Source organism: Myodes glareolus, chromosome 16, assembly GCF_982192425.1.
Source record: "Myodes glareolus chromosome 16, mMyoGla1.1, whole genome shotgun sequence".
NCBI lineage: Eukaryota > Metazoa > Chordata > Mammalia > Rodentia > Cricetidae > Myodes > Myodes glareolus.
The window spans coordinates 2934919-2960391 of record NC_142041.1 but is presented as its reverse complement, the minus strand read 5'-3'; the positions used below and the strand labels follow the sequence as shown (position 1 = coordinate 2960391).

Sequence of the window (25473 nt, the reverse complement as noted above, 5' to 3'; positions counted from 1 at the left end):
TGATCCCAAATGCAGAGTTCAGATGCCAGGAACAACTCTGTTTTCCTTGGGTACTTGGACCTTTCCTGTAGATCTAAATGTCAAGTTCTTTCCCTTTCCTTCTCCCTCTCTAACCATTTACTCCCCACTTAAGAACAGTGATAAACTTCCAGACAGCAGTGAGCTGCTTCCGAAAAACGTGCTGCTGACGGAATTTAGGTCGCTGGTGGTTAATAACTCCACTTCCCGAAATCTGTCCGTGCTCAGTGATTGTGGCCAGCTGAAGAATTTTAAGAAATTCAAGAAGGTAAGTGTCTTCATGAACTGTGTTTCCAGAGGGCAGGGTTCAGGTCAGAAACACAGCACTGGCACTAAATTTAATAAAAGGAGTATTTAACGTCTAGGTTTTGTTTTACATAAGACCAGAAGTTGGTGTGTATTATAGAAGTTCTTTCGCAGGTGGTTTGGGCTGATTTGTTACAGATGTTCTATTTCAATAAAGGGATTGCTTTGAATTCTGTAATCTTCCTGCGTGGCCTCTCAAGTGCTGGGATTATGGGTTATGTTTGAAAATCTTAGAATAAGAAATAGTAGTTTAAACTATAGTTTGCTTCCCAGGAGTTAACTTTGATTGCTAGATAACACACTACATCGATTTTTAAATGAAACCTACAAACTAAAACTCCGAAGTTTTTCTTAGTGTGTAAGTCCTGGTTGCATATCTGAATCCACACGCAGTCATAGCTAGAAAAGGCTGGAATCAGATGGGTCTGGTGCAGCTCTGCGTCTCGTTTGTACTATTACAATATACGCTCTGTTGATATTTGTGCATGACTGACACTGTTTGCATTTTAAGGCTTTTAAATAATAGTTACATCGGCATTTTAATATGCCTAACCTCACTACTTCTTGTCTTCCAGGTCTTGTTTCCTGGAGCAGGGAGGCTTCCACACATCATTGGAGGATCAGATCTGGTCGCTCACCACACTCGCAAGAATACGGAGTTAGAGGAGTGGCTGAGACACGAGATGGAGGTCAGTGGCGGGCAGGGCTCACCTTCGACTTGTTCTTTAGCTCTGCCGACTGTTTTTAGTGTGGGTGGTGTGTATGCATGTGTAAGAGTGTGCGTGGGTGTGCCTGCCTGTGCCTGCACGTGTGGAGGTCAGAGACTGGTTTCAGAAGTCTTTATTTCTATTTATTCATTTGAGAAATAGGGTCTCTCGCTGACCATGCTGGCTGGTGAGCTCTCACTCTGCCTGTCTTCTGCCCCCTCCTGCAGAGGTAGCTTGTGTGTGCCTAGCTTGTATAGGGTTCTAGAGCCCTGAGTTCAGGTGGACATACGTGCACAACATCCCTTTATCCACAGCACCGTCTCCCTAGCGCCGACTAAATTCTTAACAGCAAACTTAAGTGACTTGAGCTCATTCATTTAGGAAATTATTCCATTCCAGAACATTAAGATTGGTCTGTACTTTTCCTTACTTATTTTAAGAGAATTACAGATTAAAATAAAGCAAGCCGAACCAAAATAGAATAAGCTAAATCCTAATGTAAAGAGAAAGGAATCCTGAAGCCACCGAAATGCAGGTGAGAAAGCGTGCCCAGAACAGGACGGCTGTGGTCTGGTCGCAGGGTTGGCTACCCTCCAGCAGTTCGGACCCTTCTCTGAACGCTGTCATTGTCCTCTTTCTCTGGACTTGACTTCTGGGATGTCCAGTAACGTTTTATCAAGTTAAATTTTTCTTTGGAATAATTTTGGTTATTTCTTTGTTTCTCTCTTCAACACTGATTGTTTACATCTGGCTCTATCCTGCTCTGCCATAGGCCAAAGCAGCTTTATTTATCAACCAATGAGAGCAACACTTACTCACAGTGTACAGAAGGACATCCCACTGCAAAATGTTTCATGAATACAACTTTTTATGACAGTACATAAAATAATAATAAACCCAAAGCCCGAAAATTACCTGTTGGAACATAAGTGGATCATGGTCCATATGCTCTTTGTTGAGGAGGGTGAGAGGCGAGGGCCGAAGGGAGCCGCGCCCACGCACCACCTTCATTGTTTGCACTTGCTTGGGAGAGTTTAACATGGTGGTGCAGCTACCAGCTCTCTCCGTCTTCCGTGTATTTTAGTAGGAGATAAAGAGAGGGGCTTTATGTATGCTAGGTTCACACCATGGCCACTCCAGAGCGATGTGAGCACTCGGTAAACTACACACCTAAAGGTACCACGTGTTGGCATCTTGCCCTGGGTTTACCCCCACTACTTTCCTTCTGCAATCAGTATTTTTTTTTGTTGTTCTTTTTTCAACATTCAGCGAACCCATCATAATTCTTATAGTAGGCCAGTTCTTAAAGTTTCTGTGAATTTTGAATGTTGTAGATGAAACATAATCTTTAGCTGGTCATGGCAGTGCACACCTTTAATCCCAGCACTCAGAAGGCAGAGGCAGGCGGATCTCTGTGAGTTTCAGGACAGCCAGAGCTATTATACAGAGAAACCCTGTCTTGAAAAAACAAACAAACAAAAATTTAGTGTTTTTTGTCCTGAGGCTTTGAGATTTTTTTTTTTTTTTGCAGAAAATGACATAAGAAGCTTTTTTTTTTTAACAATTTGTTATGCATGCTTTGTGTCTTCCTATTTATGCTCTGCTGCTGTAGTAGAAAATGTAAAAAGAAAAGATGGAATTTCATTTTATCATTTTACAATATGGATCAAACAAATCTGTGTAAGATTAAATCCCAGCAGGTCACTATTCTACATTTGTTTGGGGTATTTTTATTACATGTATTTTGCCTGTGTGTGTGTGCGCGCGCGCATGTGCATTTGTGTTCTCACACATGTGCTGTGCTTCAGCTCAAATACAGGTCAGAGGATAACTCATAGGAATTAGTTCTTCTTCCGTGTGGCCCAGGGTCACTCACAGAATGCATACATAGGTAATTATAAGACCAGAAGTTGGTGTGTATTATAGAAGTTCTGCCTCAGGTAATGGGCTGATTTGTTACAGGTGTTCTATTTCAGTAAAGGAGATCCAAGCTGTCATCAGTGAAGTTAAGGCTGGGTTCTCGTTGTGAAGAAGGCACTAAATAAATATTGAATAAACTGAAAACACTAGATGTAGGAAAAGAAATCGGGGTGTCTTTCTGGGCAGAGAGAGAATAAAAGCAGAAGGAATTATATATGTTGGGGATGATTCTTCTTGTGGCTCTGTTCATATTAACAAAACAAGCACACTATCCGTGAAGAGGCATAAAGTGATTGGGAGAAGCCAGGTTTAAGATTTGCATATTTTAAGGGTCAGACTCAAGAGTTGTTTTGCCTTTGGTAGACAGAAGTCATGGAGGCATATTGAATACCATGTGCCAGGATCACACAGGACTTGAGAAAGGAGCTTGCATTGGGAGCTTTTCCCTGATTCTAACTCTATAAGGTGCTTTAGGAGTTTGCTGAAGTCTCTTGAAAATGGTTGTGGCAAAAAAAAAAAAAAAAAAAAAAAAAATCTGTCCTGATTTAGAAGAGCAGGGCGAGACCTTTTGCTGATACTGCTGCCTTGTTTGAAGGTGACATGTTTACTGCACTCTCGGGTAGACAGTGGCTATGACTCAGCAAGTTAGACAGGATAGATTTAAACACATGTGACTAGGCCTCTCTTTAAATCTTCAACTCAGATCTTATTTGTGGAGAGTGTGTACACATGTGCGTGCACACGCATGTGCTTCCATACTATTGCATGCACGTGGAGGCCAGAAAACAGGTTTTTGGAGCCTCTTCTCTCTCTCTGTCGTACGAATCCTGGGTGGCCATCTGGCTGGTTGGCACACACCCTCACTCCCGGGCCATCATGCTTCCCAAATCCCCAGTTCTAATGAAACCTGTGTGCCGTCGTCATTTTTGACCCCTGAGCACTGAACTCTCTGCCAAAAGGAATGTTTACAAACTCAGTAAGCTAGCGATGTTGTCTTGGTTGTCTTAGAAATCACCTAGACAGTTCTGCCATTGCCGCAGTTCTGTGGTCATCTTAGTACAAAGCTGAAATAGAGGGGTCAGGAGTCAGCTAATGGGAGAAACTGCAGAAGGAAAACTGCCCAGTGACATCTTGGCTATGGAAATCTGGAGCAAATGATTCACGTCATGTTAACTCTGACAGGTGCAGAGGCAACAAGCGAAAGAAGAGGCTCTCGCCGACGATCTGTTCAGGTAAGATTTGACTTTCTCTCCGCGCTGTTGAGAAGTGCACACACACTGCAGTTATGTTCCTGCCAGTCAGATACTTGTTTCGTCTGTTCTTCAAGAGATGCCCAATCTCCTCGTATGAAGAAGTTTGGTTTTGAACTCATGCAGTTTTATTATTTGAACATATTTTCACTGAATTTCCTCCTGTCAGGTTTTACTTGTGCATGGTATCGTCCAGGCAAAGGAAGGTGCCTAAAGTATATGTGAGGTTTTGTTACAATAGAATTAAATGAACAGATTTTGAATCAGACCAATAAGGATCCAGACCATTTTTCGAGTTTTAATTTGACAAATGGATAAAAATGAAAGGGTGGATGAGATCCTCAACTGGATTTGTTTGTTTTTTGTTTGCTTTGTGGCAGATTTTAGAAGAATTGTTAAGAGTGATTATAATTTATATATTTTGAACATTTCTGGAAACCCAATAAACATTCTAAACCTTTCCAATACAAATGAAGTCCCATAACAGGTAGACACAGAGTAATATTTTTTCCAGCTTAAGCAAAGGATGTTTTAATCTCTTGGGTTTTGTTTGTTTGTTTTTTACACATTTACTCCTTGTATGTATGCTATTGTTCCAATTTTAATGCATCATAAGATTTTTGTTGATGTTTTACCATATATTCATTTAAGCAACACCAAGAGATAAACAAAAAGAAAACTGTTTATCGTCCAACTTGAAGGACAACATTGGTAATCTCATGTGATTGTTAAATTGAAACCCTTTAATGGAATTCCTAGGTGAAATGACCTTTAACCCATTTTTTTTCTTTGCAGATATAATCCTAATGTAAAAAGAAGATAATTGAACTTTGTAAAGGAAGCTGTAGAAACACATTTCTTAGCAAACATTTATTTCAGGCCAGCTGGGATACATGAATGTAATACACAGAAATTACAGATGTTTTAAGGTTTCAGCTTACTAAATAAAGCAAACAAACTCCATTCCTTTTGTGTGGTAATATTGTCTCTGGGGTCTTTGTGATCTTGTCTTTCATTATAGATAGATAGATAGATAGATAGATAGATAGATAGATAGATAGATAGATAGATAGATAGATAGGACAGACAAATACACATATACATACATATGTATTACAATTTAAATGTGTTTCTTACTTAATAAGTTATTACAACAGTCATAGTTTCTAAGGTTCTGAAACTGCATCAAGGATGAACAGAGTTCTGTTTTACTAGCTACTTGGTTCCCCAGGGTGGGGACATATCTGTATCTATGTCTATATGTGGTACTTACTTCTTTTGAAACATTCTAATTCAAATTCCTTGCATAACATTTTCAGAAATTAACATGTGTAATTACTCTGCCGTGTTGATTTTCATGTTACATTAGAAGATGGTAGACATGTCAGTGGAACCTTTTTTCTGTTATCCTGTAAGCTTTACTAAACTGATGGGACCAAAATGAAATACTTCAGTGGTGAGAACATCTCCCATATCACTGAGGTGATGTGCAAACTTCATTCTGTGGTTAGGTCCCACCAGAGAGGGACGGACCTGGTTTTGGTGGGTTTCCTGAGCATAGTGATTGTCTTTTCTTCTTAAAGACTCAAGTCTGTAAAGTAGAGGCAGTGAGGTTGTCTTTTACCTAAAACATAAAATGATAACAGGAAATGGATTGTTTTTCAAATATTTTAATATAGAGAAGTGGATCTCAACTCTGTATATTGTACATTATATTCTAGAAAGTATAACCAATCTTTCTACAAACTGAAAGCTTTCTGGTCCATGGAAATTCTGCCTCTCTAGCAATCTTACCTTTTTTAGTTAGATTATAACATAGAAGCAATTAAGGTGCGTGCGTGCGTGCGTGCGTGCGTGCGTGCGTGCGTGCGTGCGTTAGGGTTTCTGTTGCTCTGAAGAGATGCCATGACCACAGCAATTCTCTTTTTTAAAAACAAACCAATCTTTTCTCATTTTACATTCCAACCCCAGTTCCCTCTCCCTCCCCTCCTGCTCCCCCCACTTTCTACCTGCTTGTCAGCCTCTTAGAATTCATTTTATCTCCAGAGTTGGTTTTGAAGCTTTTTCAGTTCTTAGTTGCTGTAAAAACCTGTGTGTACCTTATGACGTACACCCCACCCATCTTCCTAGGCTTTGTGCTCTCACTTGTATTTTACTTCTTTCTTACATCTTGAATGTCAAGTTTTGATTTCAAACATTTGCCTCCCAACAATCGGATTTTAAACACTTTTAGGGAACCTCACTGACTCTGTAACTCTGGCATCTGGCATGGGGTTCATGCTCCGTCAATGGGAAGAGGTTTAAAACCAGTCTAATTTTCTCTTCAGTCTGAGTCACTCCTATCTCACAAACGAGTTACCAGAACTTACCTTTTAAAAGTGAATTAGAAAGTTCCATCACTTCCTAGAGACTGTTCCATCATGGTGGTTTGATGAGATTCTTCCCACCCCATATAAGTTGTGGGTATTTGAATGCCTGATCCCCAGCTGGTGGCTGTCTGGGGAAATTAGTAAGTGTGGCTCTGTAGTATGACTAGTGTTCTCACTTAGCTCTCTCTGCTTTCCGTGTGTGGCTCAGTTGTTGCTCTGGTGTCTGCTGCCACGTTCCCCACCGAGATGATGAGGGGCTCGTCCCTCTGGACTGTAACCCCAAGTCCCAGTCCTGCTTCTGCCGTGTGTAAGCACAGCAAGAGTGGTAATATAACTAAGACATCCAGATTTTAAAATCTTTTTCACAATACTACTGTTCTCATGTTTATTCATAGAAACGTACTAGAAAAAAAAAAGTACTACCAGTGTGCATCTTAGGGGTTCCGAGGCATTTCCCCTGGCTGTGCCACCCCCGTGTCCCCACCAGATTACTTTTTGAGGATTCTTTGAACAAGTTTAAGTATGGTCTATTTCGCACATAAAATAAGAAGTTGCTCACATGCTAGAATGGTCAGGTCCTTACTTAGTTCATTATAAAGGATGAACTAAAATACTAGTAAACTAATACTAAAAGGTAAATGGGATTCTAGCAAAGAAATTAACTGTTAAGAGCACAGGAGGATAGTACACTGGAGTTAATGCTTGAATGTGGTACTCTGTTCAGGACGGCTAGTACTGACGGCATGTGGGAAGCTGGGGTTTGCTTCTAAGTGAAGTTCATATACCAAGTTTGTTTACTAAATTCCTCTGGCATCTTATTCTTAAAATGTGTAAGTTCACACACACACATAAACAATTGCTACTGGTCAGTTTAAAACAGTCTCCAGAGATGGAAGGGAATGCCAATTGGTCTTACGTTTCCCCAGAAATTACATTTATAATACTGTCATTTTCAATTTGCAATAAACATTAAAGAAAAATATCCAATCCAAAGCAGAGCTCAAACACCGGCAAGGAAGAGTCTGCTGAAGTACAGTCAGATGTATCATTTTAAAAAGGTGTGAAGTTGCTCTGAAAATAGTTATATCTCAATAAGGGGCTAGAAGTAGACTTTACAATTATAAAACAGTTAGGTTCTCAGGACTCAAAACCTCATCTGAAGCAATTAGTTGTTAGAAACAAACTAATATGGACCACACTGAGAGCGAGTTACGTCAGCAAGCTGAGCACTCAACGCTGCAGTCAGCAGAAAGCACAATGGTAGGGGATTCCCTATTTTAAGAAGCTGAAAACAAATTCAGTGGGCATCACAGATAGAACTATATCCCCCCAACGTGGGGGGGGGCGACTTTGAAAACTTCAGTTTCCTAAGAACTCTGGAAGATCTTTTGTTAGCACTAACACATTTCACTGTTTGTATGAAAATGTAATTGAGACTATTAGAGGCAATAAATCTAATAACCAGTGTGAGCTGCTGTCATTTCTTCGAAGTGAACATTGTTAGAGATCTCTGAGAATGGAAAAGACACAATCTTATTTCCCACATTAACCTAATAATTCTAGCAAACCCACAGTATTCTAATTCCAGCACTTACCATGCCCCCAAACCTTCATTTCATTAATAGAAATTAACTCAGTGTTCACACAAGGGTAAGTAGTTCCGTCCACAATTTATTGAATTGAAAATCAGATTCATTAGATGTTATGGTGACTAAACAGAGAATAAGTCTGTAAAAAGGATCTTGGTGGATTCTTGGATGTCAGCATTATTGAAGTGTTAAATTATGAGAAAGTAAGGATATCAAATACCTACCTAAGTTTTAACAGTAAAAATATTTTTAAAGACCATCATATTTGGTAATAAATTAGGTTTATATAGCTGCTAATTTCAAAATAAATAAAACCTGAGTTGGAAATGCTTCCTCGTATCCTGCCCCAGCACACACTCTATAGCCATTTTCACCTAGGCCGGTGTACTTCACACTTCATCCAGTGACTACAGAGATAACCCTTGGGGATCTTGCAGAATGCAGTCAGCCTAAATTCCTAATGAGATACAGAGGAAGCTGATGCTGCTGGCCCTTGGATCATCCCTTGAGGAGTAAGGTGACCCAATATGAACTAAATATGATTTCTGTCTTAATGACTGGCTTTCTAAATGCCAAGTTAGAAAAGAGCATCCTAGTTCAATGAAAGCGTGCAGGATACCAGCTGGCAGTGTTTGGATCTGCCTGAGTGACGCCTTGATACACTTCAGTACAACTTGGGACACCCAGCTTTGTTAACTTTAGAGACTAGCAGCTGGAGGCTCTCCCGGTTAATTCAAGCCAATACACTGCAAACCACTGTTAAAAATCTTTAATGGTTAAGTGTCCATATAAAGTACTGTGAACGTTCTTTAAGCTATCCCATCTCCTCCTCCTCTTTCAACAAACAGATGCTGCTTTTTCTTCTGTCTCGTAGCCAAACAGCGTGTAACAGCCAGTGCCCCTCCCTTTAAAAATCGAACAAAATTGTCTCCAACCAAAGGGCCCAAAGCAAAAAGGTTGGCCTCTTTCACACATTCATAGGTGTATGCGTCGACCTCCACAGGGTTCCCCTTGCACGTTATTGGCCGGCTGGAGTGGCGGCCTAGGTAACACCCTTGTTCCTTCAGAAAGGACAGGTTAGGATGGGAACCGATCAAGACTACAGCTGCGGACAGCTTAAATATTCTCTTCAGTCCCGAGTCGCTCTGAAGAACGCACTTCATGTCTGACTTAAAGGAGAGCACACGGTGCTCAGGAAAGCTGGTGTACTCAGACACGGCATCCGAGTCTGCGGAGTGTGTCTGAGTGCACATCATGTCGTAGACTTTGTGGTACTCAGGATACAGCTTCTGGGGAAGCTGTTTGAAAATTAAGCTTGGGTCAGTTACTCGTCTGCGGAAGACGTGGATCACAGGGATGTTGTTGTTGTAGGCACACAGCACCGCGTCAGCCGCGGTGAGGCCGGAGCCCACAATCAGCACCGGGTCCACTCTGCCGCACAGCTCCCCTCTGTTCACAGCAGCTCCGAACTCGGGCAGTGAGTGGAACACAAAGGGAAGCTCTTCCCCCTCGACTTCCAGGTGGGCAGGAGAATCCAAGGTTCCAGTTGCAAGAGCTACATTCTCAGCGAAGAGGCAAAAGGGAACATGAGAACCACCTGCTATTCGCTGATAGCCTCTGATTTCCCAGTTTCTCTTGATAAATTTTGACTTCTGGTTCTGTAAACGCTTTGTTGAAATATCTCTGTCTTGACTACCATTATCTCCTTGGTCTCTGTAGAGTCTCGATACAGAGGTTATGTAAGTATTCTCTCTGAAATTCTTCTGAAGACCCATGACGTTCACATAGTGTTTATAGTAGCGAGCTATTTCCTCTGGCATAACACGGTCCCCCTTTAAGTTCCTGTAGAAGAAAAGGAGAAATGACCTATGAGGAGAGCACTTTCTGCTTCAGGTTACCGTCTGAGCTAGGAAGCTTCTACATCTTCGTTCTTCCAACCTTGCACTAGCTGATAATTTCCCTCATGCTTTATAGAACACTGCTCTCATTTTCTTACCCTAGTCAGAAGGGCAGTCATTTGTTCGGGAATATTATTTTCAGGTGTGTGACTTTTGTTTATGCTGCATTTGTTTAACTCTGTGAAGCTGTGGTTCTCTGCCTGTCTAAAACACCTGATGGTCTGATAAAGAGCTGAACGGCCAATAGGAAGGCAGGAAAAGGATGGGCGGGGCTGGCAGACAGAGAGAATAAACTGAAGGAGAAATCTGAAAGGAGAGCATCAGGGCGGCCACCCAGCTCCATACAACAAGCCACAAAGAAAGACAACAGCCCGGAGGGAAAAGGTAGACGGCATCATTTAAGTTAAGAAAAGCTGGCCAGAAACAAGCCGAACTGAGCCAGTGAGTTTATAGCTAAGAATAAGCCTCCATGTGTGATTTATTTGGGAGCTGGGTGGCGGACCCCCAAAAAGTCAAAAGAATAAAATGACACACTACAGTCATCAACAAAACACATAACAAATGCGAATAAGGAGATGGGTAAAGGGATCACTGCTGGGGAAGGACACAGACCAGTCTAGTCACTAGTCTAGGGAAATCTGTATGGAGATTGTTCATGACACTGTTACACCACCCCTGGGTATGTATGTACCCACAGGGCTTCACGTCAACACAGCACAGAGGTATTTTCCCATCAGCACTGATTGCATCACTAGTCACAGCCCAAAGCTTTGGAACCAACCTAAGAGTCCAGCACAGAAACCAGGTAAAGGAAACAGCACATAAGACCAATGGCTTACCCCTGCCCCCGACATAAAAGGGTAGTCAGACAACAGGAAAATAGATAGACACAATAGAGATAGGTGGATTAGGCTAATCTCAGAAGTGCAAGTGTGTTCTCTCATTTGTGGTTCCTAGATTCTACATAGTACATAGACCATACACGCATGTGTCTATGACGAGGAAATAAGCCAACTGTCTAGAGATCAAAGGAAGCAAGTGAGGAGCGGGCTGCTTGACAAACTTTCAGGTAATAAACGGATTAACATGTAGATATTTGAAAAGCTAGCCTATTTTATCTTACAACTGCATTATTAACAAATCACTGTGCAGGGAGCCAGACAGATGACGTAGCAGCTAACAGTGCCTGGTTAGGAACCAGCACAAAGCTGGGTACAGTGCACACACTTCAGTCCTCTGTGTAATTCAGATTGATAAGTGCTTCTGGTTAGAAAAAAAGCAAATACCTTTCCCTTTTGCTACTCATTTTAACCAATCTAAGAGTACATTGATCAATTTCACTTGCTTATCAAATGAATTCAAACTTGACTGACTTTAAGTTTTCACCCTTTACATACTTCCACTTTAAACAGCCTAAAGTGAATGTTTAAAGATTTAACTTTTGCTCCATTTATTGATCTTCTCTGTGTTTCTCCTTCGTGTATCTATGTGCACCAAATATATGCCTGGTGCACATGAGTGTCAGGAGGGCCTCAGATTCCCAGTAACTGGAGTAACAGATGGCTGTGAGCCACCATGCGTTGGGAACTGGACCTGGGTCCTCCGTAAAAACAGCAAATGCTCTCAATCACTGAGCCACCTCTCCAGTCCCTGATGATTTAGTCTTCATTAAATTCATCATTATCTAGATCTTAAATCTTTTAAAATTAAGGAAAATTTCTACAAGTTAAACATGTTGGGTACCTAACAGGAAGTCAGGTCCTCAAACTTTACATCTCTATTCTAACAAACATCAAGTAAATTCCCACTTTAACATACTTCAATTAGTAAAATTAGATTCTCTGCATTCGTAGTTCATATCTGGTTTATCCATGTACCTGGAAATGATAGAGCTTTCTACTTTCTTCTTTTGAATTTTATGTTCTTTCCCCCCAAATGAATAAGACTTGTATTCTTTTATGAAGAAATTTCTCAGTCCTCCTTAAAAGTATTTATAATTAAATATTTACCTTCATGTTCTAGTAGCCAACCACACCATGTTTTAGTTTATCATTCTAAATGATCAGTCATACACTACTCTTTACTCTTCAGAAACAAACACCCTGCTGAGGATTTCATCCTGGCAGAGGCAGACAGATCTCTCTCTGTGAGTTCTAGGCTAGTCTGGTCTACATGGTGAGTTCCAAGACAGTCAAGGCTATATAGAGAGTCTCTGTCTCAAAACACTAAACCAAAACAAAACAAAAGCACTTTACCTTATGTACACATTAAATATAAATAAACAGATATTCATTAAAAACCTGACACAAGTTTGGGAAATAATACATAAGTAGATGCATAGGCAGAAATAGTCTGTAGGTAGAAAATAACAGTGATTAAATAAGAAAGATAAATTCTGATGAGCAAGGTGACAGGAAAGCCCTTGTAAACAGTTCTTTACGTACACATGGCTTATAGCATCCTCCTAGCTCAGCATCACAAAAGGACTTTTACTGAACAAGGATATTCTGACTTATCTAACACAGGATGCAGATAGTGCGTCCCCTTTTCCTCACACATCAAGGAACTCTAGTATAGCTCGATCTTTACCTTCGTTTGCTTGACATCCAATCTTTAAATTTAAGTCCAGGTAGCTCCATCCAACTTCCAAAGCTGATTGTCAGCATAGACCCTTCCATATTCTAGTTTGAAAGTACAGATAAAGAAAAGCAATATTACCTTCTGAAAACAAATATATCTTATTTATACACAAATTCAGGCCATGTAAAGTGTGTTCCCAAGAGTCCAAAGGAAGAGTGGCAAACAAGCACTATTGCTTCCAGACATAAACAATAACAGTCAATGATAGAAAAGCAGGCACACCTCGAGTTAATCCTATTAACGGAATTAATCATTTTCAGAAATAAAAGCACCTTATGTTTTCACATTTATACTTCCTCTAAACTTTCACTCTAATAAGACCTTCATATATTCTCACCATTTGGTACTACTTGTAGCATATATTTATGAAATAACAGCACTAGCTTTGGTCTATGATCAGAATAATTAAGATATATGTGTTAAAGAATAAATCAGCGTTTTTATTTTTTAAACAAAAAAAATGTTCACTAATTTCCAAAATTTTATTTTTTCATTTTGGAATTTTTTATAGATTTTTTTTCTTTTTAATTAGACCGCTTTTCTCTATCAATTATAATTTTGAAATCTGAACTAAGCTGGATATAATATAATCACTCTAAAAATAGAAAAATAATCAGTGGTTGCCTAAGAAACAGCCTCAACTCAGCACTGGGTTAGTCATCATCAAGAAGTAAACCTCTCAAGCTTCCTCCACCTACTTCTGCTTTGCTCGAAACAAAGCAGAAAAGCCAAGGGCCAAGATACCTACCCAGTCACCATTAGGCCCCTTCAGCTCTTGGGGACAGAGGCTCCGTTCTCACAACTTCCCATTTCTACACAGTCTAACATGGAGAATGGGCACATTATAATACATTTTATTCAGTCACATGTATAATTTTTGACACAGGGTCTCACGTATCTGGTTTATTTATGTATTTTTTAGAAAGACAATAATACATATAATGGTTTGTATTTATGTGATGAGTGACCTGTCCACACACACCAGAAGAGGGCACCAGATCCCACTACAGATGGTAGTGAGCCACCATGTGGGTGATAGGACCTCTAAGAGAGCAGCCAGTGCTCTTCTCAGCCACTGAGCTACTTCTCCAGCCCCTATCTATGCATGGTCTCATATACACCCGTCTGGCCTTGAATCCTATGTAATGTATACACCTGCTGCCACCGGGATGACAGTGTTCTCATGAGGCAGAAGTGACAGAAGCACTGGTTCTTCTTCAAAGATGCAATGCATTCTGGGGAGTGTACGTGAGAAAAGGAGATGAAGCCTAATAATGAAAAGGACCACCAATTCCTTCAAGAAACTGAGCCCTGTGTGAGAAGCGTTGGACTCTGCCAGGCTGAGTCACAGTTTTACATTTCTAAAAAAAGTCGGTCCCTGCACAGCCTCTTAGATGAGCTCGATGCTTGTGGTATCTTCTACTTAGTGCATGTGTACCTGCATAGCCGCCCCGGGTAATGCTGTGCCTCTAACCATGTTAGTCTATCCTGACTGTGACTTATGGCGATCACTAGTGCCCTGACACAGGGGTCAACACAAATGTACATACGGACTGAGGCTTCAGCCCAGCTGACAGTCCTTGCTCAGCATACACACAGCTGTGCTGTCCCGGCCCCTCATGAACTGGGCATGCTGGGACACACCTGGAATTCCAACACTTGGGAGTTAAGGTAGAAAAAGAAGACGTTCAAAGTCGTCTTTGCGTCCCTGGGAGTTTAAGGCCAGCCTCGCCTGACATATCTATTTATCTGCGGATACCAAGCATGAACAAGTTTCCCTGCCTGGCAGCTTGCGGGCAGATTTTCACACATGACTGACTTGGAGATTTCAACACATCTTCAGCAAACAGCAACATTTCAGGAGCCAGAGCAGCAGCACAGGACGAATGGTGAAGGTGAAGGAGAACTGGTGTCCCTGTGGGGGTCTGAATGAAAATGGCCTCTACTGGCTCATACGTGTGCATGCTTACTAGCCCGCTGGCTTAATCATTTGGAAGGATTGGGTGTGGCCCTGTTGGAGGAGGCTTCACAAGCACCTGCTGGGCCCAATGTTACTCTCGCTGCCTGCTACCTGTGGATACCGATGAAGCTCTCAGCTATTTCTCCAGCATTATGCCACCCCGAATGCTGCCACGCTCCCCGTGATCATAATGTACCAAAGTACTGAAACTGTAAGCAAGTCCTCAGTTAAGTGTTTTCTTCTATAAGAGTTGCCTTGGTCATTCGTCTCTTCACAGCAGTGGAACACTAAATCACGAAATGGGCTTCAAGCCAGGCTTTACAGGTTATGGACCTGTGAGAAATGTCTTGTTCTAATTAAACCTTCATTTACAGTATTTTTCATTTAAATCTTGAAAATACATGGAAATAGTTGCTGGGGACACAGCTCAGTGGTTAAAAACACAGGTTGTTCTTCCAGAGGACCAAGGTGTGATTCCCAGCACCCACAAGGCAGCTCCCAACCATCTGTAACTCCAGTTCCAGAGGCTCAGACATCCTCTTCTAACTTCCGTGGGCATCCAGCACCTTCATGGTTGTACAAGGACATACATGCAGACAAAACACTCACACTAATAAAATAAATTGTATCTTTTTAAGAAAAAAAAAATACATGGAAGTAATAGACACTGGTTTTCAAAAACCCTGCGAAGTTTTTCTAAGCTCTAAATTAAAAGAAATTTACTTTATTATGAAAAGTGTCCTCTTATGTTTTGGTGTGGGAGGGTGGTTATTCAAGACAGGGATTCTCTGTATAACAGCCCTAGCTGTCCTCTAACTAGTTCTATAGACCAGGCTATCCTCAAAACTCACAGAGATCAGTAGCCTCTGCCTCCCAAGTGTAGGGATTAAAGGCGAACACCACCACCAACTGGCTAATTTTTTTCTATACGATTTATACAAGGTAGTATATAGATACACTCTAAGACTATATCATTAAGAAAAACCTGGCTTAACTACCTATAATTAGTATATGCTAAAGACTCAAGTTGGATGCCTGATATGATGGTGCGCACCTTTAATTCCAGCAATTGGGAGGCAGAGGCAGGTAGACTCTAAATTTGAGACTAGCCTAATCTACAGAGTGAGTTCTAGGACAGTCTGGGATATTCACAGAAACCCTGTCTTGGAAAAAAACCAAAACAAACAAAAACCAAGTTGGTTTTATTAAGGCAAAATATAACAAATACTTCACCCTACACTAACAGGTGAATGTCATACTTACATGCCACGCCCCACCAGGCGGGCCCTTCCCAAGAACTAAGTGAGGGATATACTGATGCTGCTCCAGTTTCCAGTGTAGAACAGATGGGTAATCATACCCAAAGTCAGCATCTGGGTGAAGAAGTGTGTCAAAAAGCACTGCCACGGGATTGGACGACCGGCCCTCCAGACCCTCAGATAGGTACTCTAAGTCCTAAATGGGAATGGGAAGAGAGAAAGGGGAGCCGAGAAAGCCAGGACCGTTATGTTAATAAGGACTTCAACTCAACAGTTTCCAGAGAGAGAGCGCATTCATAATAGATTGCTTGGCAAAATAAATGTAGGCAACATTTAGATTTAAAACGAAACTTTAAAAAAAGCCTTGTAAGAGCTGAGGACACCATGGCGTAGGAATTGTCGGTAGGATGAGAAAGGCAGCGCTTCCCCGACTGATTTCAGCGCGGAGAACGTGTCAGACCCTCACCAGCAGGCTACAAAGATGGCTCAGTCAGGAAAGCACTTCTTCGGGCCTGAGTCCTTTCACTAGAACCCACATTTGAAAGTCAGGCATGGTGGACCATGCTCCTAATTACAGCACAGTGGAGGGGCCATGGAAGACTTCTCTCACTCACTGGCTATGCAGCCTAGCCTACTAGGTGAGATTAAGGCCTACTAGGTGAGATTAAGGCCTACGAGAGACCTCACTTCGAAAAATATGGTGGGCAGTCGGAGAATTAACACGCAAAGTTAATTTGTGGCCTACATGAGGGCACGCGCTCACTCTCTCACATAAACCTGCAGCCACAAGTCACATAAAATTTTTAAAAATTCCACTAGGAAATAATTTGGAAATTTTTGCTCAAATATTCAATATAATTTAGATATGACATCAGAATATATTTATAAAGCTAAAATAAATAGCATTATTTAGAATGAAGGATTTACAACAAAGAAATATACATAAATAAAGCTAATCTTTCAGCATTAAACATCTTTTAGAACTGATGCAGCAAACAATACCTGGTCAACAATGGAGAGATGCCTTGCTTCCTCTAGCTTACTGTGTAAGATTGAGTTTGGATGCATCGCTTCCGGTGATAAATACGGTCTGTACCCTGACAACATATATGACAGGCATATTCCTGAAGGTCCATTTCCTGTTTTAAAAAAAGGAAAATGACATAAGTTGATCCTCTTATTGCCTGGCGTCTCCCCTCACCTGTTCCTCCTTCTCCAATCAACTAAAACCAGGCACTCACACACTTCTGACCTCTGTCTTCTGTCTGTCTGTCTTTCAGTATCTCGTCTACTTAAGGCTTCAACTCTGTGTTACTGACTTCCAAAATTAGTTCTCTTGGATGACCTGTTCTTGAGAAATATACATTTTATAGGCTACTTCTTTATTACAACTGATGTGGAATTGGTCTATGGGCAGGAGAGACGGCTCAGCAGGGTAAGGCTCTTGCCACCCTTAACAATCTTAATTAAATCTCTGGAACTCACACAGTGGAAGGAAAAATCAATTCTTGTAAGTTGTACTGTGGGCATACATGCAGGATATGCAGGCACACATACATTTAAAAAGAGAGATGGAAGACATTTAAAAAAAATCAGGAAAATTCATCAGGTAATACCCACAAATACAAGAAAAGCCATTTGACTAAACATAGCATTGCATTTGGGAGTTGAAAAAATATAGTAAATTTGAAAGAGGCAAACTTCAACGTGACACAGATCTTGTTAAAACAAAACTTAAAAAAACCAGATACTCATCACCATAATTGATGGTGTTGAAGGGATGAAATAAAAGATACAAAGACTGGGGAAAAGAAGTAAAAACAAAATACTGAAAATACTGTTTGCAAATGACATGATTATCTATATAGAAAATCCCAGGAACTGACCTCTCAAGACCCCAGAACAAGTTACAGCCATGACTGAAGAACACAAGTCAATACACAAAAGTCAAACACTCTTACACCAATGAAGAACGGAATTTGAAATAAAAAAAAAAACTATCGCTTACAACTACATCAAAAGAGAACCATTTTAGCATAATTGTAACAAAATATGCGTAAGAGCTACATAAAGAACGCCACAAAATTTTGACTAAAGAAATAATAATTTTAAAAGGGCCTAAATAGATGATAAGTTATTCTATGTTCATAGAAAGGAAGCCTCAAAATTACTGTATATTGTTAACCTGATCTGTAGACTCAATGCAATTTCAATAAACAACTCATTAACGATAAACTTACTTAAATATGTATTCTAAAACACTTTAGAAAGGCAATGGTTCAGAATAGCCACCACAATGCTATCTTGAGGTAAGTCTTGTCTGACTTCCTCAAGTTTGAGCACTAGATGAAAATATAAATAGCAGGTAATTAAATGAATATAATAATCAAAGTTTCAAAAGTCTGAATTATTGAACACCTTAACTGTAATAGTCGTAGGTCCTATCCGTTGAGGTCAGGAGTGAATACTTTAGGTAATCATAAATGTCGCCGCAGAGCACGACAGTCACTGCAAACAGCACGACTTCCGGACTAACAGCTGCCGTTCAGTTCACGTCCACAGGTGTCTGACCCGTACCACAGAGCTACACGGCTGAACCCCTCCACGGAACTCTAGTAACACTGGTCACCATTAACTGCTACTACCGGTAACTCAACAGAAAGCTACTGCGTTCCAGCATGGATTCTATCATATAAGTCAATGCTTCTCCAAAGACTTGGTGATGGTTATTTTAACAAATCAGGCAGTTTAATACTTTATAATCCTGTACTCAATTATCTGTCTCCATTTCACAGAAGCATCTCCTTATATTTTTGTTCTTTTAAGATATTTATTAATTGCCACATGTTGGTTGTACGTATTTGTGAGGCACAGTGTAGCGTTTTAATGCATGTCTACAATGTAGATCAGACTAACACATCACTTCAGACGTACACCACTGTTTATGGCAGGAATATGCAAACCTCTACTATGTCAAGGCGGGGAGCTTCTTCACTACAATGTTAGAACATACACACCTTAGAATTCTACAAGCCATAAAAGTAGTAACTAGCTTTAAGAAATGAAATACAGTAACTTACCAACTATAACCACAGGTAAAGTCACTGATGAATCTTCGAGTAAAGAAGTTTCTTCAACCAATGGCATCCCTTTAGCTTTTGGCCCCAAATTATCACCAAAATATTGCACTAAGGAATTGTAAATCTCTCCTTCAGTTTCAGTATCACTATAGTCTCTTTAAAAAAAAAAAAGTAAAATTATAGTTAATTTAAGTTTTATAAAATCCAATTTTTTCTCATAGTTTACTTAGACAATAAAATATCCATCAGTTACATAATGCTTTCCATAGTACAACATTTCAGGTTCACGAGTCTGAAGTAGCCATTTAGCTCATATTAATATCTTGAAGCAAGTTAACTACTGAGTAAGCTTTTCTCCACGCTAGGGAAATAGCTTAGTTTAAAGCACCTGGCTGCACCAGGCCCTGAGTTCAGTCACCAGAAACCACATAAAAAGGCTAACCACTGTGTCCAGTGCCTGGGGCTCACTGGCCAGCCAGTCTAGTCCGGTTGGACAGCGCCAGGCCAGTGGATGAGCCCATTGAGAAAAAAATTAATTGTTTCAGACAGACAGACAGACAGATAGACAGACACAGACACACAGAGAGGGAGAGGGAGGGGGAGCGAGAGCTTCTACCAACCACACAGAATTATATCTGAGATTTTGCCATTTTGGGGGATGCCGAGGAGGGGCTAGCTTGCCCTCTACTTTTTTTTCCTCAGCCAGGCACACAACTTTAATTCAAACCTTGGGAGGCAGAGGCAAGAAAATTTCTGAATTTAAGGCCAGACTGGTCTACTGAGCAAGTTCCAGGACAGCCAAGGTTACACAGATAAACCTGTAAGGCAGAACTAGTCATAGATTTTTTTAAAAATTATTTTTATTTCGTGTGCATTGGTGTTTTGCCTGCATTTGTGTCTGTGTGAGGGTGTCAGATCCCCTGAACTGGAGGTACAGACAGTTGTGGGCTGCAATGTGGTGCTGAGAACTGAACCCGGGTCCTCTGGAAGAGCAGCCAGTTCTCTTAGCAGCTGAGTTACCACTCCAGCCCTAGTCACGGATGCTTTAAGGAAAGATTATTACACAAAAGTGGGCCTTTTGGCAAAAGAAGTGAGGTCTACACATTTTCAAGTAGGAAAGACCTTAACGTTGTCTTCTAATCCCTATTTTCCAACTGCCTCTCTAGAAACTAGTTTTAATATTCTGACATGTTCATTCAATAAATAAACTCAGTTTTTTAGGTTACTTCACAGTAGAATCATCAAATTACTTTCCATACTTAGCAACAATTATGTCTGGAAGGGTTAATACACACTATCTGTGTCATTATGACTTTCTAAATGATGGATGTTATTTCGCAGGACTAAGGTGAAATTGTTCATCCTAGACCCTAGCCTGGCTACACACCAACTTAGGCAGCAGGATGGTTCTACTTGCCCACTTAGAGACTCCTTGTAAGCCCTGCCCCTGGAGTCTTCCAGCCAATAAGCTCAGGCTCCATCCTAACACTACTCTGGCCTCCCTGCCTCATCCCTTGAGGGGCCTACCAACTAGAGTGGTCAGGCCTCTGTCTGAGGAGCTCCAAAGGTCAATCCCACCTCTCAACTAGCTGTGTTCCCAGCCCCTCATGGCAGGACAGTGGTCAGGCACAGCTGGGGGGAGGGAGAAGCAAGAACAAATCAAAAAACTCCTCTAATCCCAGGCCATCCTGGAAGTTGGTGTGTTGCCCACCAACCCTGTATAAACTCAGGCACACTTCTGTGTTTTCCCTCCCAATAAATGTCCTGTGTGAGGTTTGTTGTGTCATGTGACTCTGTGGGTATTCCTTGGCTCCTGACAGCCAGGATTCCTTTTCCTTCAGAGCTGGAACACTGGCACTGGGGAAGCCTTTCCCCTCCCTGAGAACTAGAAGGCTGATAAACGGAGAGGATTCCAGGCAGGACTTTTCACCTCCCCTATGACCTTCAGGGACTACACCCTAACTGTGGTACCTAATCTCTATTGTGACTCTGACTGGATCTCAGCAATTTTTCTTGATCAGATTATTTGAAGCATGAAGACCCACGTAAATGTGGGCCACACCTTCTAGTTGGAGTCCAGATAAATGGACGGGAAGGAAACCTGCTTTTCAGCCTGCTTGGCAAGTTCACCTACTATCTGGGTGCCACAGCATTCCTCCACTGATGTTAGAACCAGCTCTTTGGGGGTCCAATACAGTAGCTCTCAGGAGTCCTCCAGGACTGAAGTGCCACAATGAGACTGCTGAGTCATCCAGCCTCATGGCCTCAGCAGCTACCAGATTCTCCACTGATCCCAACCAGTCTGAAACAGCCACGGTTGACTTCCTGGACCATGTAAGTCAATCTACTAAGTACCCTTTAATATTCCCATTCCACCAGTTCTGTCCCTTCAGAATTTGCCCAGGTTAGTACAAATTATTAAATATAATAAGCTTCCCTGAGTTCTAAAAAGAAAAGGCTGCCCCTAAACACTTATAGTCCTCTTTTTTAAAGACTGAGAATATTTTACTGAAAACCCATCAGTGAAACAGACGGCTTGGGTCTATGACAAACTGTTACTCATGTCTAAAGCATAAATCAGTAACTATACGAAAGCGCACATTGCCACAAACAAAATTAACTAACCAGACCACAGCTTTCTATGTCGGATCAGAACAAATGTCCCTGTAAAGCTGCACCTTTGTGACATTTAATTTAGCATTATTCTCTTCTTCAACCTCTCCTTCAGCAGAATCCACACCAACTTCCTCATAATCTTTCTCTAAGGCAGCCACGTCTTCACAGGCCTCAGAGAACTCCACATCCTCCATGCCCTCACGTACATACCAGTGCACAGAGACATGCTTGGCACACATCAGAGTAAACCTGTGATTCAGGCATGCCTCAGTGATGGCTGTGGTGTTGCTCAGCATGCACACAGCTCTCTGGACTTAAAAGGTCTCCACCGGGCACCGCAGAGGGAGGGTGGTAGTTAATGCCCACCCTGAAGCCAGAGGGGTACCAGTCCACACACTAAACGGTACGCTTGGTTCTGATGAGGGCCATGACAGCACTGGCATCTTTGAGACAGCACCACGGCACAGCAGGCAGATGACAGAATAGGTGGCCAGAGGGATGTGGATTGGAGGGTAAGTAACCAGGTTGTTACAGAATTCTGTCACGTCAACATTGAGGGCCCTATCAAGTCTGAGGCAAGTGATGGAAGACAATGTGTAACCTACTAAGTTCTCTAGGTTAGTGGAGGCTGTTGCTGCTTGTTTTACAGGACATGTGTGCTCAAGTTCAGGACTATGAACACTGTTCATCTGTACTTGGATTTCCAACTTGATGAATAGTCTATTGAAGGCAAACTATTTTGAGGTTTTTTTGTTTTGTTCTGTTTTTTTAATTCACTGTTCCTTTATTCAGGACACCAATAAAATTGCAAATTTTGTAAAATTACATTTAGGAACCAGTAAAGAACAGCATCTTGCATGCATGCAAAAATGTTACCACACTGTCGGACATTAAAGATCATTTGCTATAACTTTGGAAGCCTTCTACTTTTAGCTTTTGAAACACTTCGGTCCAAAGTTTCTAAACGAGATAGTATAGGTATAATATTTGGTAATAAAAAGACTTTTACTCAATCACAGCAATGCTTTTCTAAACAACCAAATACAAATGAAACGCCTTTGCGCCTCAATTCTAAGGGAATTGGAATCACTCGTCTTAAGTTTTATCAAACTGACACTACCAGACTAAAAAAAGGTTCTCACGTGCCAAATAAAAGTAATCTCACATTTTATTTTCCAGAATAGAAATGTGAAGCTTTTCCCCTTGAAAAATTCACATGACATTCTATCACAAGGCCTATTAATGCAGACTCTGGAGAAACCCCAAATGTAATTGTAATCAAAAAATGGTTCAAAAAGCTGCATCAAAGACAGCATCTGTGCTGCAGATGTTAACCCAACCCTTACTTCACTAGTAAGGCCCTGCATTTCATCCCTATCAACACAAAAATAAATGAATGAAATACACAAGACTAGAAACCTTCCTGAAGGACCTGGCAACCAATAAAAAAAACAAAAACAAAAAAACAAAAACAAAAACAAAAACAAAAAAAAACAATCCTGGCCCTAGCTGAAGTATTTTTAAAAGGATACATTTATCAGTGATAATGTACTGGGCATGCTTTCTTCTCTCTCAACACCAAAATGTAGCAAAGACTTTTCACTCCCTCACCTAAGTTTCTTTTCACAGAGAAAAGCATATGGTATTTACCACATAGCAACAAGAGTGTGAATTCCAAGCTTTCTCCCTACAGTTCAACAGTATGCCAAAGGTGCCAGCAGGCTTTCAGAGGGGTATGTTCTAAAAAGAATGCAGTTTCCCAAGGGGTTTCAAATCTTCACTCCAGCCTCTTTCTACAACACTCAGAGTGAATCCGTTGTTACAATCTGTCTAGACGTTATCCATCCAGCAGCCTGTGACAAGAGACTTCTAGGATCCAGAATTTAAAGTCTCAACACAAACTAAGTTGGGCAGGCCTAGCTTGCTGCATTTATAGCAGGTGTCTGTGCTTTCTCTGCCCCTCACTGCCCTTTTGCAACCTCGTCTATGAATGCTATTAAATACACACTGCATGTATCTATATTAAATAATAATCTCTGTGATTTGTGTTGATGACAGACACAAATACTGTGACTTGTGGCTCATATTTGTAAAGAAGGAAAAGTTAGTATTCTTAGAGGTTACTGATATTAATATCCTTTCCACCCAAGTTAATGGTTCACCTAAATTCTATGAGCTTCTATTAAACAACTCTTTTTTTTTTTTTTTTTTTTTTTTTTGGTTTTTCGAGACAGGGTTTAGAGCCTGTCCTGGAACTAGCTCTTGTAAACCTGGCTGGCCTCAAACTCACAGAGATCCGCCTGACTCTATGTTCCGAGTGCTGGGATTAAAGGCATGTGCTACCACCACCCAGTATTATTAAAGAACTCTTAATCAGTTTTTTTGCAAAACAAACAAAACCCAAGTGTTACACGTCCTTATTCTGTTACATCCATCCATACATGTAAAACCGGGTCTTAAAGTCCTTACTAAACATAACATTTTCCCCCCACTGTTAATACAGAGTTTCTAGTACTTTTGATCTTTTTTGTAATTCTCTGACGTGTTGTTCAATTGTACCGGATCTAGAACACACACACACACACACACACACACACACACACACACACACACACACGTTCATTCATATTTAAAACTATTCTTCTCACCTTGAGAAACTTTCATCATAATTTGAATATAAAACTGTCACTTTCTAGTTGTCTCCACCCTAACACGGTTACATCTTAGCCACAATCCCTTGTCACTACATGACACATCCTTCTCCACTTCCCTTCGAGCCAGTAACTTTTATGGTTCCTCAATTTTTAAAAGATAAAAACGTAAAAGAGGCTCCCCACGGATTTTCACATTTACCATCTTCATGTAACCGACTCGTCACGGGCCTAGCCACTCCCGCGGTCCGGGGACAAGAAGAGAGGGGACAAGAAAAGAGTGGGGTCCCCGGAGCTCCGAGCAGCGCCGGCCCAGCGGGCGGCGGCCGAGAAGCACACGCGGGCGACGGAGCGGGCTCCGACCCGTCCCGGGGCGTCCGGGGCTGGGGAAAGGAAGTCACCTGAGATGCCCAGCCAGGGAGCAGCGGCAGCACCACACGGGCATGGAGAGCGGCGGCGGTCCTCCGGGCGTCCTGCACCGCGGCTCAGCGGCGCGGGAAGTCCGTCCCCGCACGGCCGCTTCCGCTCCTCCCGGCCGGCGGCAGGGGCGGCGCAGCGGGGAGGGGCGGGGCCGGGCGCGCGTCGGCGACGCGCGGGTCCGCCCAACAGGGCGAGAACGCCGATTGGTGGAGCCGCGGCGAGGGGCGGGCCCACGGAGGGAGACGCGCAGGGCCGTGGCGCTGCGGTCCGGGTCAGCGCGAGGCCTATGCTCGCACCTGGACTAGAGCGGGCGCTGGGTATCCGCGCCCTGGGGGCTTCTCCCTCCGGCTGCAGCCGGCGAAAGCCCCGCCACGAACACCCACCTGAGCCCACGGCCTCGCATCGCGGGCACCCCGAAAGCCGAGCCAACCACGGGTGCTCCAGCCGGCCGCTCGCCCGGCGCTACTCCTGGCCGCGTTCAGCCTCCCTCCTTAAAGAGCGCGGCCCCCACGATCAGGGTGGGGAAGGCCTCGGCCCTGCAGAGATGTTTGGGGAAAGGGGCAGGGCCAGGAAGTGTTTTGAGTTCTCCCAGGTGTCTGCGATTCTATTGGCAGGCAGGAAAATTCTGGATCGGGCTTGCATTCTGTTTGGTATTTCTCCAAAGTTGAGAGGTGGGGGTGGACACCGTAGAAGCAATTGACTACCTGCTATTCTACACACAGAGGCCGGTCCTCCTCCCAGGAAGTCCTGATTGTTTGGGACAAATAAAACACGCCCGTGTTTCTGTCTT

At 42.0% G+C, this 25473-nt stretch overlaps 2 protein-coding genes across 4 annotated transcripts in view; one reads left to right on the top strand and one right to left on the bottom strand.

Moving 5' to 3' along the window:
- Nbn (nibrin) overlaps positions 1 to 5164 on the top strand; it is a 29007-nt gene extending 23843 nt beyond the window's left edge. Inside the window, exons 13-16 of the mRNA XM_048420085.3 lie at positions 134 to 286; positions 900 to 1013; positions 4134 to 4183; positions 4997 to 5164. Coding sequence (XP_048276042.2) covers positions 134 to 286; positions 900 to 1013; positions 4134 to 4183; positions 4997 to 5024 — 345 coding nt within the window. The 3' untranslated portion in view covers positions 5025 to 5164. The remainder of the gene's footprint in view (positions 1 to 133; positions 287 to 899; positions 1014 to 4133; positions 4184 to 4996) is intronic.
- A 3057-nt stretch (positions 5165 to 8221) lies between these two features.
- On the bottom strand, positions 8222 to 25173 carry Osgin2 (oxidative stress induced growth inhibitor family member 2). Of its 3 annotated transcripts, none has more exons than XM_048420151.3 (6): positions 25067 to 25173; positions 18997 to 19151; positions 16919 to 17055; positions 15921 to 16112; positions 12647 to 12738; positions 8222 to 10001 (listed from the first exon to the last, which is right to left on the bottom strand). In XM_048420151.3, the coding sequence occupies exons 1-6, from the start codon at positions 25084 to 25086 to the stop codon at positions 8969 to 8971; spliced, it is 1629 nt and encodes a 542-aa protein (XP_048276108.2). In that variant the 5' UTR covers positions 25087 to 25173; the 3' UTR covers positions 8222 to 8968. The 3 variants fall into 3 exon arrangements, with proteins under 3 accessions (XP_048276108.2, XP_048276109.2, XP_085533106.1); XM_048420152.2 differs by lacking the exon at positions 25067 to 25173 and adding an exon at positions 24665 to 24817; XM_085676980.1 differs by lacking the exons at positions 16919 to 17055; positions 18997 to 19151; positions 25067 to 25173 and adding an exon at positions 13446 to 13518 and having other exon boundaries at positions 15921 to 16059.
- Between the last annotated feature and the right edge of the window lie 300 nt (positions 25174 to 25473).

Excerpts from the sequence above, each read along its gene's own strand:
- Osgin2 (XM_048420152.2), bottom strand. The coding sequence starts at position 24,708 with ATGCCCGTGTGGTGCTGCCGCTGCTCCCTGGCTGGGCATCTCAG. Across the intron at positions 17,056-18,996 it reads TTTACCTGTGGTTATAGTTG|GAAATGGACCTTCAGGAATA; the intron begins GTAAGTTACTGT and ends TTTTTAAAACAG. Across the intron at positions 10,002-12,646 it reads TGGATGTCAAGCAAACGAAG|GAACTTAAAGGGGGACCGTG; the intron begins GTAAAGATCGAG and ends TTTCTTCTACAG.